General features: G+C 40.5%; 1 protein-coding gene across 2 annotated transcripts in view; it reads left to right on the top strand.

Moving 5' to 3' along the window:
* The first annotated feature begins 115 nt into the window (after positions 1-115).
* The window catches only part of CC2D1B (coiled-coil and C2 domain containing 1B), a 30740-nt gene continuing 10842 nt past the window's right edge, over positions 116-20013 (top strand). Inside the window, exons 1-14 of one of the 2 annotated variants that reach the window (XM_031602473.2) lie at positions 116-553; positions 3178-3319; positions 6624-6736; positions 7609-7728; positions 8820-8957; positions 10812-11085; positions 11549-11673; positions 11829-11904; positions 13106-13216; positions 13542-13672; positions 14286-14358; positions 16526-16638; positions 17243-17435; positions 19636-19808. In XM_031602473.2, the coding sequence (XP_031458333.2) occupies positions 488-553; positions 3178-3319; positions 6624-6736; positions 7609-7728; positions 8820-8957; positions 10812-11085; positions 11549-11673; positions 11829-11904; positions 13106-13216; positions 13542-13672; positions 14286-14358; positions 16526-16638; positions 17243-17435; positions 19636-19808 (1848 nt within the window). In that variant the 5' untranslated portion in view covers positions 116-487. Of the gene's footprint in view, positions 554-3177; positions 3320-3733; positions 3792-6623; positions 6737-7608; positions 7729-8819; positions 8958-10811; positions 11086-11548; positions 11674-11828; positions 11905-13105; positions 13217-13541; positions 13673-14285; positions 14359-16525; positions 16639-17242; positions 17436-19635; positions 19809-20013 lie in introns of those variants that run through there. The other variant, XM_031602482.2, reaches the window with a different exon arrangement.

The following is a 20013-nucleotide window of genomic DNA, read 5'->3' as shown; positions in this document are numbered from 1 at the left end:
TGAACGCGCCCAGCCCACGCGCAGCGGTACAGGTCAGGCCCGGCGCTGCCCCCCCCGCTCCCGGCGCTGCTCCCGGCCCCGCCCCCCGCGCAGGCGCACCGCCGTCCCGGAGCTGCGGCCCAGGCCTCCCCGGGCCGGGCGGGCCGCGTGCTGGGGGGCGGCGGAGCGAGGAGGAGGTGGGCCGGGCGCCGGGCCGGAAGGCGGCGGTCACTTATTAAGCGGCGCTCAGCCTATCGCCTCCGCCGGCTCCTCCCTGCGCCGAGGGGAGCGGGGCAGGGCCGCCGCCTCGCCCGCCTCGCGGCCGGGCTGAGCTAGAACGGGACGGGCGGGGCTCCCGCGGGGCGGGGCGGGGGACCGGCGGCCGTTGCTCGGGGTCGCGGCCTGCTCCGGCCCGCTGGCGCTGCCTCGAGGCGGCCGGGCGCGCTGACGCCGCGCTCCTCGTTTGCGCTCGGCCCTTACAGACGCGGCGCTGAGGTCCGCCGGCGGCATGCTGGGCAGGAGGCACAAGAAAAGCTCTCAGGCCAAGGGCCAGGGAGCCGCGGTGGCGAAGCAGGTGAGGGAGGCGAAGGGCCGGGGCGCCGCGGGTAGGGCGGCCCGCTCAGACTTGGCTGCTGTCCTGCGGGAGGCTCGGAACTACTTCGAGTTGCCTATCGGTTGTTTTGTGCTTCCTCCTTTAGTGCCTTCTTAAAGTAACGTGACGGGCAATATGGATGGAGTTAGGCCTTGCAAGGAAGCCACCGTGCTGTCACGCTGTAATCTTTGTAGCAGACCTTATGACTCACACTTAGGGTAGTTTCCTAATCACTCGTTTGGAGATTTAATCGTAAACTCAGTCGCTGTATTGAATTTCTTCTCATAGCTGTAAAAGCAGAGAAGTAAGGCTAGAATATTAAGTAACAAATTCGGAGGCAGAGATGGGAAAACAATAAAGCAACAGTTTATTTCCTTCTGTGAGGTTATTCTTCCTTTAACAGATGGACTGATTAGCTGCTGTCACTGCTCAGTAGCTATTGCTTAATCATTGAGAGCTTAGGTGTGCCTGCAAGTTGGTTCTGTTCGTACTCGTTTCATTTGGATGTAGTTTCTTGATGAGAGAGGCATGAATCTGGTAATGATAAGCAGGCTTGGGAAGTCCAGAAAAGCATAAAGAAAGAGATTTGACCAAGGCAAAATTGTGGATATGGAAATGGAAGTGGTGAAAGAGAGATAGAGAGTGCTCATTAAAGTTCCAAAATAAGTTAGATCCAGAATGGAAGCTGATTAAGCTTTAGAGGAATAGCTGATGCAAAAATAGGGAAATAAGAGATTGAAATGGGATCTTAGGTAAGTTATTCTGTTCTAGTGGAACCAGTGTCCTTATACCAGAGGCAGAATGGTTCTGTTAGAGATCTCTGAAGTCATTTTTGCTCTAATACAATCATTTTTATTTCTCAGTTAGAGGAGTAGTGTTTGATTACGTTTTTTTGAGGAAGGGAAAATGTAAGTGATGGAAGTGTTTTTCCTTCTCCTTAAAAAAGGGAAAAAATAAAAGATCTGACTAATGTATTTTACCAGTTTTTATTTCTGTCTAGTTACAGCTTACAGCTTGGATTATTTCTTGAATACACTAAGGGCTTGTTCACTTGCAAATGAATGTGACCTTAACTATTTCTAAACCATATGAGGGTATTAAAGAAATGCTTGAAAAAGTTGGAGAAAGCCAAAACCATGCACTTGATACAGTAACTTCATTGAAAAATACGTGCCTTTGCTGGTCAGATTGAGGACTCAGAGCTAGAACTGCTGGGTTCTGTTTTTGACTTCTTTGCTATGTTTGTGGCGCTGTAATCATCAGTTTTTCATAGTGATAACAGATATGTCTACTCTGTTGAATTTGAGTCTTTAGATCACTGTTATAGATATTTCCTGATTAAATCTTGTCCGGACCTTCTTTCTGGTCTATTCAAGGCTACAAATATGTTAGTTTTGTTTTACAGAAGATGGAAGGAGGCAGGGAATGGTTCATCTATCAGTTCAGTGCCTTACTAATTGTCAAGGGCAGGACCATGGCTAGCAAACATACAGCTGCTGCTTTATTCCTGATCCTTGCACTCTGTGTTTCTCAACTGTGTCTTACCTTCTTTGGGGTTATAAAAGAGCCACCAGTACCTTTGCTCCTACAGGGTTAAAAAATAGAAGTTGTTATTACTGAATAGCACTAGTTAAAAAACTGACAGCCAGTTTCAACCCTTGGCAACACTTCAGATCCTCCAAGCCAGGGGAAGATTGTTAATCCTTGTAATAATGGTAACTTTTTTTTTACTCTGATGCTAGAAAGGAGTTGAGCTGCTACCTGCTTGGCTTTGTGAAGATCAATACACCAAAAGGGCCTTGTGCTTTGAAAAAATCTCAGAAAAGCTGCTCTGTGTACCTCACATGATGAATGGAATTTGGCTAATTCGTATTTATTGGAAATAAATAATTAACATTCTTTGCATCAAGAATACTTTTATTCCTGGGTCAGTTAGATACTTCAGCAGTAAAACAGTTGTGTCAAAATGACATTTTAGAATAGCATCTTTCAGATTAAGATTTCAGAGATATCTCTGATATTTATGTTCTTTGGCATGTTTTGCAAAATTTAGAGACATTCTGTCATATTCTGAGTACTGTTAATAGTCTTCCCTGAGGTGCTGTCACTTAACTATAGTGATAATCTATTTTGAACACTTGATTGTTTTTCCCAGTGTAACTTAGACATTGGTGACGTTTCTGTGTGTGTGTTTCCTTTTTTTGATTGTTTATGTGCTGACTTAATGAGATAGAAGATAGTTCTGTATGTGTAAATGTAGCTTGTTCCAGAAGATAAGGGCTACCCTGAACTTCTAGATGATATCTGCTTAATGGGGTTCAGTGTAACAGGCATCATTTTGTCTGGTTGTGGCAAGCTATTAGATTTTATTTTTAGAAATCATTGATAATGTAGAGTTTCTAGAGGGAGTATTCATTGCTTATTAAGATTTGTATGCTGCATTTCAGTCACAAATGCCTTGTGTGCGTTATTTTGGTAATAGAAGTGATGTTACAGTTGGCTTAAAAAAAAAAAAAAAAAAAAGTTTAAATAATCTATGCAGAGTGATGTTTTTGAGTGTCATTTCTTTCTCACAGCACAACTTGTTTTCTTTCCCTTGGCTCCAGCTGGGGCTGTTTGTAGATTTCAATCCTGAAGAGATGCTGCTGGGTGCAGAGGAGGGTGGGGATGATGGTGACCTAGAAGCAGAACTTGCTGCTATCACAGGAGAAAAGGTGAAAGAAGGGAAAACCAAACCAAAAGGAAAAAGTAAGTCCAAATCTCAGGATTTTACCTACTGACAACCTGGATAATTTTTTTAAAGATATTTATTTACAAGTCATTGATTTATCTGAAAAGTTTTTGCACCACTTGTAAAAGCTGTATTCACTTTAAAAGGTTACAGTTGTTGGTACAAAAAAGTGTGAGAAATTTGTCTGTGTTTTTGTTAACATAGGGAAAACATATATGATGGCTAGCTAATTTTAATAATGACTAAATTAAGGCATGCTTGTTAATTTAGTGCATGGAGTCATAACATGTGATGGTAGGTGCTAGATGAGTTTAAAATAGAAATCATGTTTCTTGTGCAGGCTGGATTGATTGGTTGTTCTTTTGGTTTTGTTTAGAGTGAATTTACTGAATAAGCATTATATGTTTAGTTACTTGGATACTGTAACTAAAACAAAATATTCTTCTATGAGAGAGATTCTGGAAGCGTTGGTGTTACTGGGAGGATCTGGTAACTTGTATTATTCAGGAGGTTTAGTGTTTCTTGGAAAATATTATTGTTAATATTTTACAAATCTGCTGCTAATCTGTCAAATGGTGTTTACTTACAGCTATGCAATGTTTTATAGGTTTCCTGTAAGCTACTGTCAAGATTGTTGCAGAGTGGGGCAGTTCACAAGTGGACAAGCTCTACTGCCAACTTAGTATGTTTTTTGGAGGTGCAGGGTGAGCAGCTTCAGGAAACACAACTATAAAAACAAACTTCTCTTGTTTTGCTAGGTTTTCAGCTGAAACACTTCCTTGGTCTGGTCACCTGCCTGCATGAACACTGCTGTGTTTACAAGGGAGAGGATAGCTGAGCACGTGGTGCAGTAACTGACTCCCAGATTTATATTCTAGAGCTGTGATAGGTAGGGCAGAAGTGATCTGTCTGTACTTTGAGGACGCAGGCAGCAAAAGCTGTACTGTCGCAACATCTCAAGTACAGAAATCTCTGCTATCTGCAACCATAAATGTCAGTTGGTCAGCTACTGAGATGCTTGAAATTGTAGCTTCAACTTGCTGTACTGGGTTAGAGTTGAACCAGCTATCCAGGGAAGTTTGGTTGATATTTTCTCCGTAGAGAGGCTTCAGGTAAGGGATAATCTGACCCTTGAAGTGCAGCCACTTGCCTGCTGTCCTGATTGCAGAGTTTTGCTATATGTCACATATACTGTCAGTGTGTTTGATAGAGGAACTACAGCACTGGTAGAGTAACTTAAATCATTGAAGCAGAATGAACTTTGGGTTAATTTTCATCTGATTCAGCAAATTCAGGGGAGGGATGTGATCTCTTTTAGTTCCATTTACAAGGCCAGATTGGATGGGGCCCTGGGCGGCCTGGTCTAGTATTAAATGGGGAGGCTGGTGGCCCTGCATGTGGCAGGGGGTTGGAGATTCATGGTCCTTGAGGGTCCCTTCCAACCTTGGCCATTCTGTGATTCTGTGATGAAGTAAGAGACATGTCTGCATAGGGAGGTATCAGAGTCATTCGTGTGGACAGTTGGTATTTGTGTGCAATTATCTTCACTTTCGAGAATGTGTGGAGGAAGTGGATAGTTAAAGGAGATTTCAGTTAAGCGTGGTATGAAGTAAAGGTGAGAACTTGGCAAGGAAGAGTTCAGAAGAATTCTCAGGGCGAAGACCAGGAGCCCGAAGAAGAATGACAGCACAGGGTAACAGTATGGAAAGAGGGAAATCTCAGGGAATGAGATAACAATGCATAAAATGCAAAAGTGTAGTTAGGAAGGTGGAAGAAAGTATTTTTCCTGATTCGTATAGCAGATCTCTGCACCAGTGGCCTGCTTTTGCTTTTAGGCTGAAGAAGGGAATCAAGTTTCAACAACTTTATTGCCTTGATTCTGTGTCAGAAGAGGACCAGGCTTTAGAAAAAGTTTCTGCACCAGAGGACAGTGGGCATGGAATGGGCTCCCTGGGGCAGTGGGCATGGCTCTGAGCTGCTGGAGCTCAGGGAGTGTTTGAACAGTGCTCTCAAAGACTTTGTGTTTTGGGATGTTCTGAGTGGAGCCAGGGGTTGGATTCAGTAATTCTGGTGGGTCCCTTCTAACTCGGAATATTCTATGAAAATGTGAACAAAAAGTTTCAAGGCAAGAGTGCTGAGATTCAATGTCTGCATCTCATCCATCTAACTGTTCAAGCTGCCTCTGCTTTGTGAGCTAGCTTGATCAAATCCATGTGTGCAGGTCCTTGGAGCTGGAGTACTTTTACCTCAACTGAGTTCAATATCAGTGAGAGTAGAAATGGGAAAGAAGTGGGAAAAATAAATAGTTTGTTGGTACTTTGGATCAGCTATGGAATGTTTCTGTTCCATAGAGAATCAGAATTTAATCTTTCAACCAAAGGTTATACCAGGAATAAATTACATCTTGTTAAGGGTAAACTGACGTGAGGCAAAGGATGCAGAACAGAAAGATCTGACAAGGCTGCCAAGACGAGACTTTGTTAATATGCACAATCATGTCATAAAAACCTTTTATAAGTATCTATCATGAGCTTAAAACTAGTTCAGATGTTTATTCCTACTGGGAACAAAGGCTGCTTCAGTAATTTCCTTTCATGGATAGAAGCGTGTAATTGGATTTATTCATGGATGGTTTATATTAATTTGTTCTTGTGACACCATTGTATTTTATCTTAACCTGAGAAATACAGTTTTGACAAAACATCCAAGAATAGCCAGTATGATTTTCTGATTTTTCTGTGGAAAATTGAAATCTTAAATGATGACACAGTAATTATTGCTAGTTATTTCTGTAAATAATATCACAGAGATAAAATTTATCTTAAATCAACCTAGGAACTTCTAGTAATTTTTCCCTGAGCCACTTGTTTCATCTCGACCTACCTGTTTGTTTTTCTCAGTCTTAAATGTCATTACTGTGCAAACCTGGTATAGCATCTTTCTCTTCTGCAGCTGTGTTTTCTGAGCACTGTTGTGTTCCACCATATATACTTGTATATTGTGGTGCTCATCATTTTGCAGTTCTGACTCCTTGTTTTACTAAAGAGCTAGGTTATTGGATGCAGTCACTGTGTTATTGCCTACCTTGGCTGTCACTTTCAGAAACACTGTTATAGCTTTTCTTTTCCTGAGATGTTCATTTCCCCAGTGTTTGTCCTTTATCCATGAGTATACCCTCATTTACCTGCAACTCTTATCAAAGACACAGAGGAAGCAAAGTCACTGCTGTCTTTCAGCCAGTAGATATACCTTCAGAATTTGTATTCAATGACTGCATAGCTGTTGTCCAGGGCTTATATCTCTTTGTGGTTTCTTTTGCAGCTCCTCTGCCCATGGATCATATTGAAAAGATGGCTGCAGAGTGCATGAAGGACCTGAATGAAGATGAGGAGGAAGCAGAGGATGAAGACTTAGAGAAAGATACAGATCTGTTGGTATGTGTAACTTTGTTAGCAAGAAGTTTTAGTGTGCAAAATATTCCTTACAAGGATACAAGGTTTTGGGGGGTCTCATGCACTGCACAACACAGTGACAGAGTTTCCTAGCTAATGTTATGTCACTTCTTCTGCTCTTCTGTTTGAAGAGTTAATCACGTGACACCCCTCCCTCCCCTCAGGAGAAGGAAGAGGAAGAAAACCCGATTGAGATAGGAGAAAGTAATTTATTAAAAGGAATGTGAGATAATACAGAGAGTCAAAGCAAGTCTTTATTGGCAAACCTCACCAACTGGCTTCCCAGAAAAGATGACAGATTAACTCTTCAAACCATGACACATTCAAATTTGTGATAGTCTAAGAGGAGTTGGAAAACAGTGAGAATCCCTTTCTGTGTCAGATAGTGAAATAAAGGATCAAACGTTCTCCTTAGAGAATGCTGTATATGACTATTTTGCTATTGCTTGAAGTAGTGCTTGGCCTGAGAGGAAGATCCCAAATAATTCCTTTTTGACTAGCTTTTAGGGAAGGAGTGTTAGGCAGCATTTTTAGCATCCACTGTTAAAGGATGATTTTCTGAAGTTTCATAGGTTTTAATGATACTTTGGAAGTACTTCTTTAGCTTCAGAACTTTAACCACAGTCTTGCATGGTGATCCTTGAGCTGCAGTCTGGCTTTTTAGTATCTGGCTTTCCATTGTGGATACAAGTGGAATTAATGGAAGCAATATCTTTTAAATAAAGACAGAAGTGTCTAAGATATGAGATGTTAAGATTCTGTGTTTAAGGTCCATCCAAAGGAACTGGAGAGTTCATTTGTTTTGTATTTTGAGGCAGTAGAAAATTTTGAAGAACTGTTGACTTTTGCTTCAGGCAGAATTGCAAGAAGTTCTGGGAGTGGAAGATGAGACAGGAAGCTGTGAGGATGAAACAATAACAATGGAGCAGTCTGTAGCTGAAGCAGAAAATGAGCAACCTGAAATGCAACCACAGGTAGGAGAGAGCTTTATGTTTCTGACAGTTTTGCTGAATCATTTTCATGATAAACATTCATACAAGGGTAACAAATGAGAGAAGAGACCCTTTTGTCCTGGAGGGAAGGAAAAACTACACTGTTGCAGTCTTCTCTGCCAGAACCAGTGCTGTATTTATAGAGTTGAATGATTGTTTTTTGTTTTGTTCCAAGGATGCCTTTCAGTGTAAGCATAGAATCAAGGAGGTAAACAGAATCCAGCATGCCTTACACCTCATTTTGCATATGAGCATGTAAACAGCTGTTCACTTCTAAAGTTTGTGACTTCATCCTCTGACCATTAAGCTGTGAGCTGAGACTGTGAGACCTGTCAAAGATAACTCAGTATCTTTGACATCTTAGTGGATTTTATTTCTCAGTAGCCTCCTCAGTTTAACTTGTCAATCCTCATGCACTTAAATCCATTATTCAGTTACTGCCCTGTTTCTGTCGTGTGCTGCAGATTCCAGTGCCCTCGTGCATTGTGCCCATTAATGAGTCTGTCAGAGTTGCTGTAGAGATAATAGCAGTAATTACACATCAGTAGCCATCTGCAATGTCTCTGTAGCTGTGGAGTGTTTGTAAGTAGCTACTCAGAACTTTGCTTAGGCTGCTTTTGTCACTGACCTAATCTCAGGTTGTAGGAGGAAGAGTTCTTATAGTAAAACCAAGTAGAAGAGCCCCTGAGGGAAGTAAACCACCATGTTTAGAAAAGGAGAAAAGATTTGTGCCAAAATATTTATTCACACCCTTTGCTGTGTGGTGTTTGAAAGGCTTTACTGTTCTCGCTCACCTACTCTCTGACCACATGGCTCCCGTTACCCTGTTGATTGAATTTTCTAAATGTCTCCACCCATTCTTCTCTATTGCGCCTTTGAGAGAAAGCCCAGAGATGGATCCAAGAACTGTTAGTGTAGTACAAGTACTGCTCTGTTTTAGAGACTGCTCCATCCTTGTGTTTTTGCTAATGTGAGTGTGTTTGAAGAAGAGTGCTTGCTTTCCAGTGCTGTGCAGAAGCTCCTATAGTTTGGTGAAGTAAGTTTTCTTGATTTGTCTTGTTATTTCTTCTGAGACCACCTCACTTCCTGCTGTTACCAGTGAGCTGCAGCAGACAATAGAGAAGAGAATTGTTAACTATAGGACAGCAATTTCTAACGCAAAGGACTTGGGTGAGAGTGCCAAACTACGGCGGTATGAAAGAGGCCTTAAGGTAAGTTAGATTCATAAGTTATGTGAACAAGGAGGTGACAAAATCAGTTCTCAGAGGTGTAGTTCAGTCTTTTCAGATGTGTGAAATTGCTGAAATGGGAGAGAAATTCGAATACACTGCCTTGAATTAATTTAAAAACATTTACTAGTGTTCTGCATAGTAAATACACAGGTAAAGTGTACTTTTGTATGTCTGTGCATCAGCTACAGCTAGCATCATTTGGAGGCAGGGAATGTGGTAAATGGCAGGTGTTGAACCTGCCCATCTAGATCTGAATTTTACCTGTAATGATTGTTAATTGTTACCTGAACTCACAGTTTAGGAGCTTTCCTAATGCATACACCTGCCACGATCCCCCCTCCCACTTGGTTCTGTGAGACGAAGTCAGGATACCTTTCCATGAGTGTGCTTGAAAGTGAATCAAATGGGATTTTTTCATTAGGACCATTACAGATTGCAGCAAGAAGCAGTTTCTTTAGCTCTGCATGTTTTCAGCCAGGTGGCGTGCTTGCAGTTAGTTTGGTAGTGCTTGGTGATCGCTGCTGTGCAGTGTTTATTTCCCTGTTCTCTGATCTCCTGCACTGTCTCAGACAGCAGCAGACTGTCTTGTTAAGCAAAGCTTTATCTTTTAGTGAGGGAAGAGTGTAATGTCTGTTTGGCTATGAAGTGTGCAGAAGGAGTGACTGAAGCCAAACCCAGAAAAGGAAATGCACAAGAAGGGATATTTCTGTGTGTGTCCTCTGCCACTCTACTCTGAATTGAATGTACATGTAACCACCTGATGTTTAGGAGAGCAAGAGGGATAGCAAAACTGGCTTGCTCACCAAATAAGGAAACCTAGTGCTCTGTCTCTTCCTTTGCTTTGTTTTTCAAGGTGGGGAGTGCTTAAGTGGTGTAGCTAAGGTTAGTAGACTGGATCTTACTTCACTGCTCACAGTTCCTTAATTAGCTAGATGACACTAGCAAATGGTGTACAGTTATCTCATGTGCTTGATTCCTGGAACTGAACTTTAATCCCAGAGAGTCTAATTCCATTTTTCAAGTAACACGTGAGGAGGAGAGAGCTGCGTGTGGGTTGCTGGGCTGCTCTGAACCCCAGTCTCACATGCTCTTAGTCAAAGTATATATCCTACTGTTACTTAGTAGGTCCAACAGTGCTTCAGTTAACTGAGAGTAGCAGTGATTCTGGTGCTGATGAGATGTTTTCGTCTTTCTGTGCTTCAATTTCAGTTTCTGTGGAACACGAATGAAGTAAAAACTTCTGGTTGGCTTTAAGACCGTGATGCTTTTTTGTCTGAACTTTAAATTAAAAAAAAATAAAAAAAAAATAGTTTCTTTAAACCCTTTCTCTGCCACAAGCAGTAGCTGTGTGAGCAGCAGTTAACCCATGTTAATGATGGTGAGACCTTCTTGCCATAAGTCACCAGCTGTGCCATTTCATTTGCTAGTGTTTAATGGTTTTTCTCATCCCCACAAAACAAGTATGTGGATTCCTTCTTTCCCTAAATCCAATTTTGAAGTGACATTTCAGCAATAGCTTCCTTGGTGATTGTCTGTTAGAAAGCTGACTGTACCACATCAAGTGTCTGATACTTGTAGTGCTCTGCTACTTTCAATTACCTAGTTTGTGTAGCAGGTCTTTTGCACTGTGTTAATCTGATAATTGGGCACCTTTCACTAGTGCTGATGTTGCCCTTGCAGTAAAAGAGGGAATGCTAAAGGACATCCATCTCTAGTGATGGGATGTAATAGATCTCAGCATGACTAGCGAAATTAATTCATGTTTTAATGATTTTATGCTAGCATTGTATTTATTGAAAACACCTACCGACTTTGGTGTTCCATCTCTCCCAGACACTGGAAACCATGCTGGCTGCAGTGAAGAGAGGCAAAAAAATCAATGAGGAAGAAATGCCACCTCCTGTTGCAACAGGAAAAAGCTCTTCTCACATATCTCAAACCACAGGAGCAGAGCAGGAAAATTCAAGAGATTCAGTCAGTGTCCCATCAGAGAACAGAGCTGAGTCTTGTGCAGGTGGTGAGCAGAAGACGTCACATGAAGCAAAGCAGCACCTGGAATTGGAATCTCTACAGAGTCATGCTACTTCTAGTCCTACCCTGGAAACAGGTACCATAATCTGAGAGGATAAGCTATTGCAGTATGATACTAATGCTATATCTTTCTCCATTTTTCAGCTATGTTGAAAAGCATGTCTGTGTCTACACTTGCCTGATGAATGTTTCAGATAAAGTTGGCAGTGGGATAGTGCATCTCTGGCAGTGAAATCACATGTTATTATAGAGCTATGGTCTGCATTGTATCAATATGTTTAATCTTTACTGTGTCTCAGCTTCTCCAGTGTTGTAACATGTGGAATTAGATGCTTTAAAGATTTTTGGAGACTCTCTTCTTTTTTCTTTTTTTTCTTTTTTAACTGGGAAAAGTGGGATTGTCAAGCCTGGTAGGACTGGAAACTGAGAGGAAAAGCTGGATGTGTGATTCAAAGGTAGATGTGCAGGTAGATGAACGTAACAAGAAGTGCATCTATTCCATGCTCTGTGTAAGTCTTAGTATTATTTTATTTTCACAGATCTCCATAGTAGTGGTACACGAGAAATACTACTTAAGAGGCAGAAGGAGTATAAATTAGCAGCTCTGAAAGCCAAGCAGCAAGGGGACCTGGAAAAGGCAAAGGAATACATGAAAATAGGCAAGGTATGCACACAGAAAATCTTGAATGCCTAACATGCCCTGTGCTGTACCCATGTACCATGCTTCTGCATTCATTGATGTCACGTGTTCATTGTGACTGAAGCTAGCAAGTCTTGGCCATACTAGAATAAACTTTCTGTTTTGTTTCTGTGCATTAGAAATTTAATATGGTCTTGGAAGCTCTGGACAGTGGGCAGCCAATAGACCTCCAGAACATGCCTCCATCTCCTCAGGGTAAGGTGTACCTTACAGAAGCTTTTAGAAGTCTGCCTGTGCTGTAATGTGAAATGGTTCTGAATTTGATTGTGAAGCTTTAAGAATTAAAGATCACGTAGGTCTGAGACTTAGTGCACGTTCAAATTCTAATCAAAAGCATCCAAGAAAAATGAGGTATCATTATTTATATTAATCTCTGTGAATTACAAAGTTGGTGTACGTGTTGATGTCTAATTTTCCTACTGTTGTAACTTCAGATAACAGGAGACAATATTTCAGTGGCAGAGAGAGGGGATGAGGGCACATTCTCAAAGTTTACTGAAATACTTAATGTTGTTCTGTGTTTCAACTGAAGTTCATAAGGTTTCATATTAAAAGATCAGCAGATATGCTAACAGGGATACAAATGATGGTTAATTTCAGTGCATTGAAGTCTAAATCTTAGAAGGTAAAATATTAAAGATACTTGAATCGTTGTAAGAGACTTACTAAAATGGATCTAGCATCGTAACCAAAACTTAATCTCTGCAAGTCAGTGTTTTAGACAATTTACTGCAAGTATGGATTATTATATTAAAAGAAAATAGATGACAGATTATTCTATTTCAGTAAATCATGACTCTTACAACTCCTTAAGTTGTAAACTGATCACCAAATGGTGTTGGAGAGAATCCTCACCCATGACGTATTCCACTGTTAAACATGGATGTAGTGGCTATTTTTTTTTTAAGATTGTTAGATTGTTTTGAGTCTCCAGAATGAAACTAGAAACTAGATTGTTTTCTAGTTTTCTAAAAATAACCACTATTATTTGAAACTTGGATTTCTGAATAGATGGTGTTACTTCCTTCCCTTTTCAGCACATCTTTTGTTATTAGGATATTTTAGTCAAGTTAGTGATTTTTTTCATGCTTCCCATCTGCCAAGGTGGCAAGTTATGTTCTGTCAGAGAAGTGTTGGAATACCTGAAATGCTTTTGCTGCTTCTTCTTAGAAAGCAGCACAAACCTAAAGTAAATCAGTATTTCACGTTTTTCTCCTGTAAAGCACTTTCTCTGAATATTGGGAAATCTATACTTATTTAGTCACCCAAATATTCTTTTGAAGCCTAAAAGCTTTCTGACAGGAGATCTGATCAGTCCATGGTTTTCTTACTCATTGGCGTTTACTTGCTGCTTATGAAACGTGCTGTGAATCTTCCTGCTTTCCTTGCTTTGCAGATCTTGAAAGCTTAGGAAATGTACAAGATACATTCAAGCAAAAGGTACCAGCTTCAGTGGGAAGTTCTCAGGATCTTGCGACACTTGATTCCCAAACCCAAAAAGCTTCAGGTAGGACTTCTGGATTTCTGTAGGAAACCATAAAGATAGCAGGGCTGGAAGGCATTTTGAGGTCTGTATTCTCCAGTGAAGTACAGCAGGATTGAGTATAATCAGCTACATTCCTAAATTTTGTTTGCTGCTGATCCCATCTTGATTTTTGTTATAGACCAGTAATGAAAGTAAAAAATTCATAAACTTCCTTTAGAAGAGTTGTATATAAGAGTTTTCAACTTCAGCTTTATCTCTGCAGGAGGTAAGGAAGAGTAGGAAAAAGGCAGCTTATATGTTTTGAAGTCAGAATGACATGGCTTTTCATTGTCTTTCTTATTTCAAGCTTCCCTGCAAGAGCCAAAAACAGTGCTGGAAGCATTGCAGCAAAGGCTTGAAAAGTACAAGTCGGCAGCAGCACAAGCTAAAGCAAGTGGGGATGATCGGAAAGGCAGAATGCATGAGAGGATAGCCAAGGTAAAATGCAAATGTAGCAAGCTGTTGGAGGTAATTCTCTTGTTGAAGAATTTTTCAGGATGAAATCATTTGTGTATTGTCCTCTTTATTTGAAAAGAATTTCAGTGTAAAAGCTCTAAAACCTTCAGCGTAAGGAAAAACAAAATACAAGTGTTCAGCTCTACTGAAATAAAAACAATTCAGAGGCAGGGCACATACTGTAAATAAAAAGTAGGAAGAAGGTAAAGCTCCTCAGTCTTTCATGCCAGAAGAATTTAAAGAATGTGATGTCTGTTTCTGAGCTGCAGAAATTGTAGTGCTGAATTCCTATTCCAAGATTGCTGCTTATTAATGTGTCAATGAGGTAACTTAGAGATTTAAAATTTTAGAAAAGCTTGAGTTTCAGAGCAGTATTTTTACTTCCTTCTGACATTTTTTACTAACCAGAAAGAGGTGTAAATAATCATAGAAGCAACATTGTCTTCAGAATTAGAGGGTGGTGGTATGCATATACAACTTAATACCAAAATACTGTGTATTTTGCAATAGTTGGGGTAGTTAAATATAAATGATTGGTAATTTACAATTAACATAAAACTTCATTTTATGTCTAATTGAATGCCTTTGATTACAGCAATACCAGGATGCCATAAGAGCCCATAAAGCAGGGAGAAAAGTTAACTTTTCTGAGCTACCTGTTCCTCCTGGTAAGTGTGACCCTGTGTCCTAATTGCAACTTCTGTATGTGCTCTGGGCTCTGCAGGAGTTGTGCAGGTATTTCCTACTCATCCTGTGAAGTGTCTCCTCCTTTTTTCAGTTCAGTTGACTGGCCTTTCTTTTTGGTTAGCACTGAAGATTGCATTTTAAAACTGCTTATCAAAATGCTCCCAAGCTTTCACACTGGTAAATATTTTTTGACAGTGCCAGAACTTGAAAGCAACCCTGTTTGGGAGAGTTAAGCAACGTAATCATGAGCAGGTGATAGTGAATATAATTCTCAGCCAGTCGTGGAGGGAAGGGTAAACTTGGGATGTATGGTCTCTCTGGGGTAGGAAAAGAAGATTTTTTGAAACTGGAAAAATTTTACCTGATGTTTTCCATTCTGTTTTTTCCCAGTAACAGCCTCAGATCTCTGTGTTTAATTAAATATCTACTTGCAATGCTTGACAAGTCAGATGAATGCTGCCATTCTCAAGCCTAGTGAGTGTACAGAGATGAAACAAATCATGCCTGTGTCACACTGAGACAGTGACAGAGATGGAAACTGAAACTCCATGAGACATTGTCTCTTCTTTTATCTTCTTTAGAACTTATAGTGCTTTGTCTATAAAGGTTTGGGCAAGGTCATCTATGAATACTTCATCTCTGGCTTGCGTGATACTGTTTCTCTTCTTGGGAGCATCATTTCTTTTGCCTTGTGTGTAATGCGTTCTTGTGATAAGATGCACTGTGCAGCAAAATAGTGCTTAGAGTTTCTAGTTCGGGGGAAAAAAATCCTCACAAGGACACGAATCTGGTGGCTTTTTGTCACTGTCAAATGTGGCAATGGCAAAGTCTTCAGCAGGAGTGAAGTACATAGTAGTAAGGTAGGCAGTGCCAAGTCTGTCAGGTTGTGTTGTGCTTTGAACAGCTCCTGTTTTGAATCTGCCCCTGAAAAGCAGCAGTTCAGCAACTCGTACTCTAGAACACAGTGTAATTCGTGATGAACATCATTTGTGGTAAGAGTGAGGTACTCCAGGTTTAGCCTTCTGAAAATATGCATAACTCCTCAATTTCTTTACACAGCTGCATGTTTTCCAGTCAGGAGTTAGAAACTATGTGATTTACGTTGAAGACAGTTGTCAGGTAGTCACTGAAACCAGCTGTGAGATTATACAGGGCTGACAGTGCATTTCATTGCATCTGGGTGATAAGTAGCAGTCCTGACCTTTGTGGGGACAAAAATGATGCTTACTAATGAACCTTGTGTCACACAGGGGCATTGGCATAAGGTCCTGTGTTCTGCCTGCCTGTGTACATCAGATTAGTTATGTACCCACAGCAGCCATCTCCAAGCTCAAAAGCAGTTTAGTTATTATTTCTTAGCCCTTCTAATGAGACTGCCAACAAGAATGCTTCCTACATGTTAATGAGACAGATCTTACTAATTTAGAAAAATAGGAGCATCTCTGCTGTTTGAAGCTGACACTGAACTGATGGCATGGAAATCAAGATTTATCTTCCATCATCCAGCCTTCCTTCCATCCTTAAAAGGATAATAAAATGATCAAAAGAATTGTTCTCCTTATACTTCACATTTAACTACTGTATTTTTGCTTTACTTTGCAACCTCTCCATTGCAATAGAACTTTCAGCATATCCTTTGACACCTAGTGTTATAGTCCATTTTCTGGACTTCAACTATGTCTTTTTTTATAGGTGTATGGGGTAGCACTGCTTTTCTGATAGACTGTGTGCCAAATAAAGTGAGGCTGTAGTAAAAGAGGGAAAAAAAAAGCCAGAAACTGTTTGTACAATCTGCTGCACTTCTGTTTGTAAAGGAGAGAGGCTAAATTATTTACTGTTTCTGAGCATCTCCTACCAATTTTTTGAAGTTGTAAGGTTCCTTGGCTGGCTGCCAGTTGTTGAACTTAGAAAACCATGCTCTGCTACTACATCATTTTAGCATCATCCCTTAAGCTTGGTAATTGGTGAGAGGTCTATTATTAAGCCCACCTAGCAAAGATTTTTGGACTTGGCCTCAGTCTAGATATACTGACTTAAGAAATATGAGATAATTAATACTTGTATAGAAATAACTTCACAGCAAAAAGAAAAGAAACATGGAAGACAAAACATACATATTGCACAACTCATTGCTTCTTTCCTTCTTAGGATTTCCCCCCCTTCCTGGTGTTGCAGCATCAATTGGTGACAGAACTATAGCTGCTGTTCTGGAAAATGCCAGCAAGCTGGCAAGCATGGAGGATAACGATGAAGAAGATGAGGTTAGTGTTTCTTTATATGTTTAGTAGTCTAAATTTTGTTTCTTCTGGTATACTGAGATGACTTTTAGTTTCAAAGCAAACACCTTAGGTCCTGGCCATACCTTTACATTGTTCAGAAGTGCTTAAATCTATGCTGTATTCCTGCATCCCAATAGTTTCTATGTTTATGCTTCCCCAGGATGTTTAGTACTCACTGTGTCTTGTCACGCAGCATTTGCATTTAGTCTGGTTTAATTTCTTTCCTTAGCTAAATTTGGTTGCTGATTTTGCTTGTGCTTTCAACCGGCATAGCTTTTAATGGAGAGAATTCCTGGATGATGTTTTTGATGCATGCACTTGTTCTTTTTGAAACGACTGTGTTGTTGAACACTGCTTTTGTCCCTTTTATAGCAGAGGTTTGGAGCTTGCAATGGGTCAGCTGCCTCCTGACACAGCTCTCCTTATGAACTCCAGGAATTAGAATTCACAGTCTGGAATGTTATACTCCTCTCAAAAGTGGTATTAGGGGGCTGTTATAGTGATAACCAGGTTTACTGATGCTTGAGATACCATCCTCTGGGTTAGATTCTGTGCACTGAATATGAAATTACTTCTGTTATGGTAGAATGAACTTCTGACACAGGCCCCAGTTGCCAAGAAGCCTGCTCAGCTGCCTGGAAAGCCGACTCAGGTTGTTAAGCCCATTACAGTGCCATCTGCTGTAGCTGAGGAAGAAAGCTCTCCTGAGTGTGTGAAACAAGTTGCGTCGCCCTCCAGCCCGGACAAGGCAGAATCAATGGATCATCTTCCTCCAGCTGGTAAGGTGGTGGGATCAGCATTCCCTGTGGTCCATGTGCAAGTCATTTGCACTAATACTTTGATGAAGACTTCTTTTCGTTATGATTTAGATCTAAGCCTGTAAATGGATGATATAGATTTCTTCTGTCAGGAGCCTCAGTATATTTGCCTGCTGGAGGACAGATCCAGACCATCCGTACAGCCTTTATTTCACAGAGGCAGCATGTGTAATTATAAGGTTGATTGAGTTTTTAATTAATTTTGATGTAACAAATATATTGATTCATAATATTTAACTCTGCTCACAGTTGAACTCAACTCTCATTAGAGTGGATGGCTCGCCAGTTTGAATTATTCATTGACGTAATGCAGCCTCCTGTATGAAACAGTGGTTTCTGCTTCGTATTTCACCCAAGGATATCAAACCAGTGCATGGGCAGTAATTCATCAATCTCTATTCCTCCTATCCCTAAGGTCACTGAACAATTGTCTGTACAAGATTAATTGTACAGCCACCACCTCACTGAGTGATTTGGGCACGCACCAGCAGTGCCTGAGCTCTTACTGATACTGCTATCATGCCATGACCATAATCCCACCCTGCCCTGCGTAGTTCCTCAGAACAAAGCAAACTGCCTACTTACCTGATGAGAGTTCTTTTGCAGAATGCAAAGGTATTCAGTGTGCCTGATAATTCATCTCTTTAGAAAGTTCTATGGCTTGTTATTTAAAGAACACTGAAACACAGGAGTTGGACTCTTTGGCTTTGAAAATGCATAAATCCTCATGAAATTAGGTTTCTGCTATTTCAGCTGGCATATTAATCTCTTAAATGAATTGCTCTAGGCTTCTACTATGAAGAAAGTGGTATTATGTCATCTCTGGCGTTACCTGGTCAGTAATCTCTCCTGGGCATTTCAAATATCTTAAAATGAGACCAATAGGTGCAATAAGAACTGACACAGATTCATACAGACTTCATCTTCACAACAAAATGCCAGTACCTTGGTATCATAGAGCTATATTTCACTAGTTAAACTACTTTCTGTGAATCAAATCTAACCTCTTTCTCTCTCCCAGAATTATGAAGTACAGTTTAGTTGATAATCAGCTTTTTTTTTTTTTTTGGTCAGAGTATGTAAAGCATAAAGAGTTATGGGAATGCAGTGGAACACTTCAGTTCTACACCAGGAAAGGAGCCAAGATCAGTATGAATAATGGTTCTATTAAGTCCATCTTACACAGATTTTCTTTGAAAATACCTGTGTTCTGCATCTCAGCCTCACAGAGAACTCTGTGTCCTGGTTATGTTGTCTCAATGAAAACTAGGCTAGCTACCTTGTCTAATCACTTTGATTTTGGCTCATGGGACAAGTTGCTCACAGCAGTAGAGTAGCAACCTCTCTTGTGAGGATGGGATATTCATTTGACAGCAGTGAACATGGCATGAGAATCACTTGTGTATTTATTTGCAGAGACAGGCACCTCTTGCAAGTGTTGTTTAGCTTGTGTCATTACAAGTAGAATGCAGTGGTGAATACACTATAAGTATCTTTGGAAATGGCTGTACTTAGCTGATCCTTTCCTAAGTGAGGTAGACTAAGGGGCAAAATACACCAACCTGTTACATTGTAAAGCAATCTTTTCTAACTTGTGTGATTGTCCTTATTGCTCTGAGAAGGAAAGAGAAGACCCAAGACATGAGAAGACACTTAAGATGGCAAGGAATTACGAATAAGCAGAGATGGATGTGCCTGAGTGTGCCTGCATACACTGTCTTATCTGTTTTCTCTGACAGAGAGAGTGGGAGAAGGGAAATGAGTAAACAAAAGTGCTTTCAAGGTTCATGTGCTCATAATATTCGCTGTCTTTGAGAAGTTTAAATGTCTAGCTGAAAGTTTGAATTTGGCTTTTGCTATTTACCTGTCAGCTGTTGTGATTTGTTGTGCCACTTCAAAGTATCTTTGTGAAGTGCTGTGAGTTGGTTGGTTTGGTTTTTTTTTTGTTACGAAGGATGTCATGATATGAGGAAGTGTTTCTCATCCTGATAAATGAGATTGAAACTAGCCAAGAAACAACGAAGTGCAGTAAGGAAATGTCGTCAGTTGATGTCTGTACTTCTACTGATTTTCCTCTTGACTATAAACTGAACATAATAAATCTGTTTCAGGGCCATGTCAGTGTCAGATAAGTGAGGGTTTTTATACAACTGTTTTTCAGCTAGGGAACAGCTGGAACTTCTGGAGAACAGAAAGAAGCAATACATGAAGGCAGCCATCAAAGCAAAGAAGGAAAATAATCTTGAACAGGCTAAGATGTATCTCAGAACAGCTAAGACCTTTGACCTAAAGATTGAGGAAGCAAAATGTGGCAAACTTGTTGATATTTCCAAGGTTAGTAGGACTGCTAGTATTTTGCTTTGCATCGTATTCTCAGACATTTAATTGCATACTTAAAATGCTGAATGATTTAATAATATCTCTCAACACAAAACTAGCTAAAACCACACAAGTAGCAGATGTGGGTATTGAACCCTGAAATTGTGCCGGATTCTGAGAAAATCCAGTCTCTGTAAAGGGTTTGCTCCTGATGTACAAA

This window comes from Phasianus colchicus, chromosome 9, assembly GCF_987193195.1.
Source record: "Phasianus colchicus chromosome 9, bPhaCol1.hap1.1, whole genome shotgun sequence".
NCBI classification, from domain to species: Eukaryota; Metazoa; Chordata; class Aves; order Galliformes; family Phasianidae; genus Phasianus; species Phasianus colchicus.
This window is presented reverse-complemented; position numbering and strand designations above follow the sequence as displayed.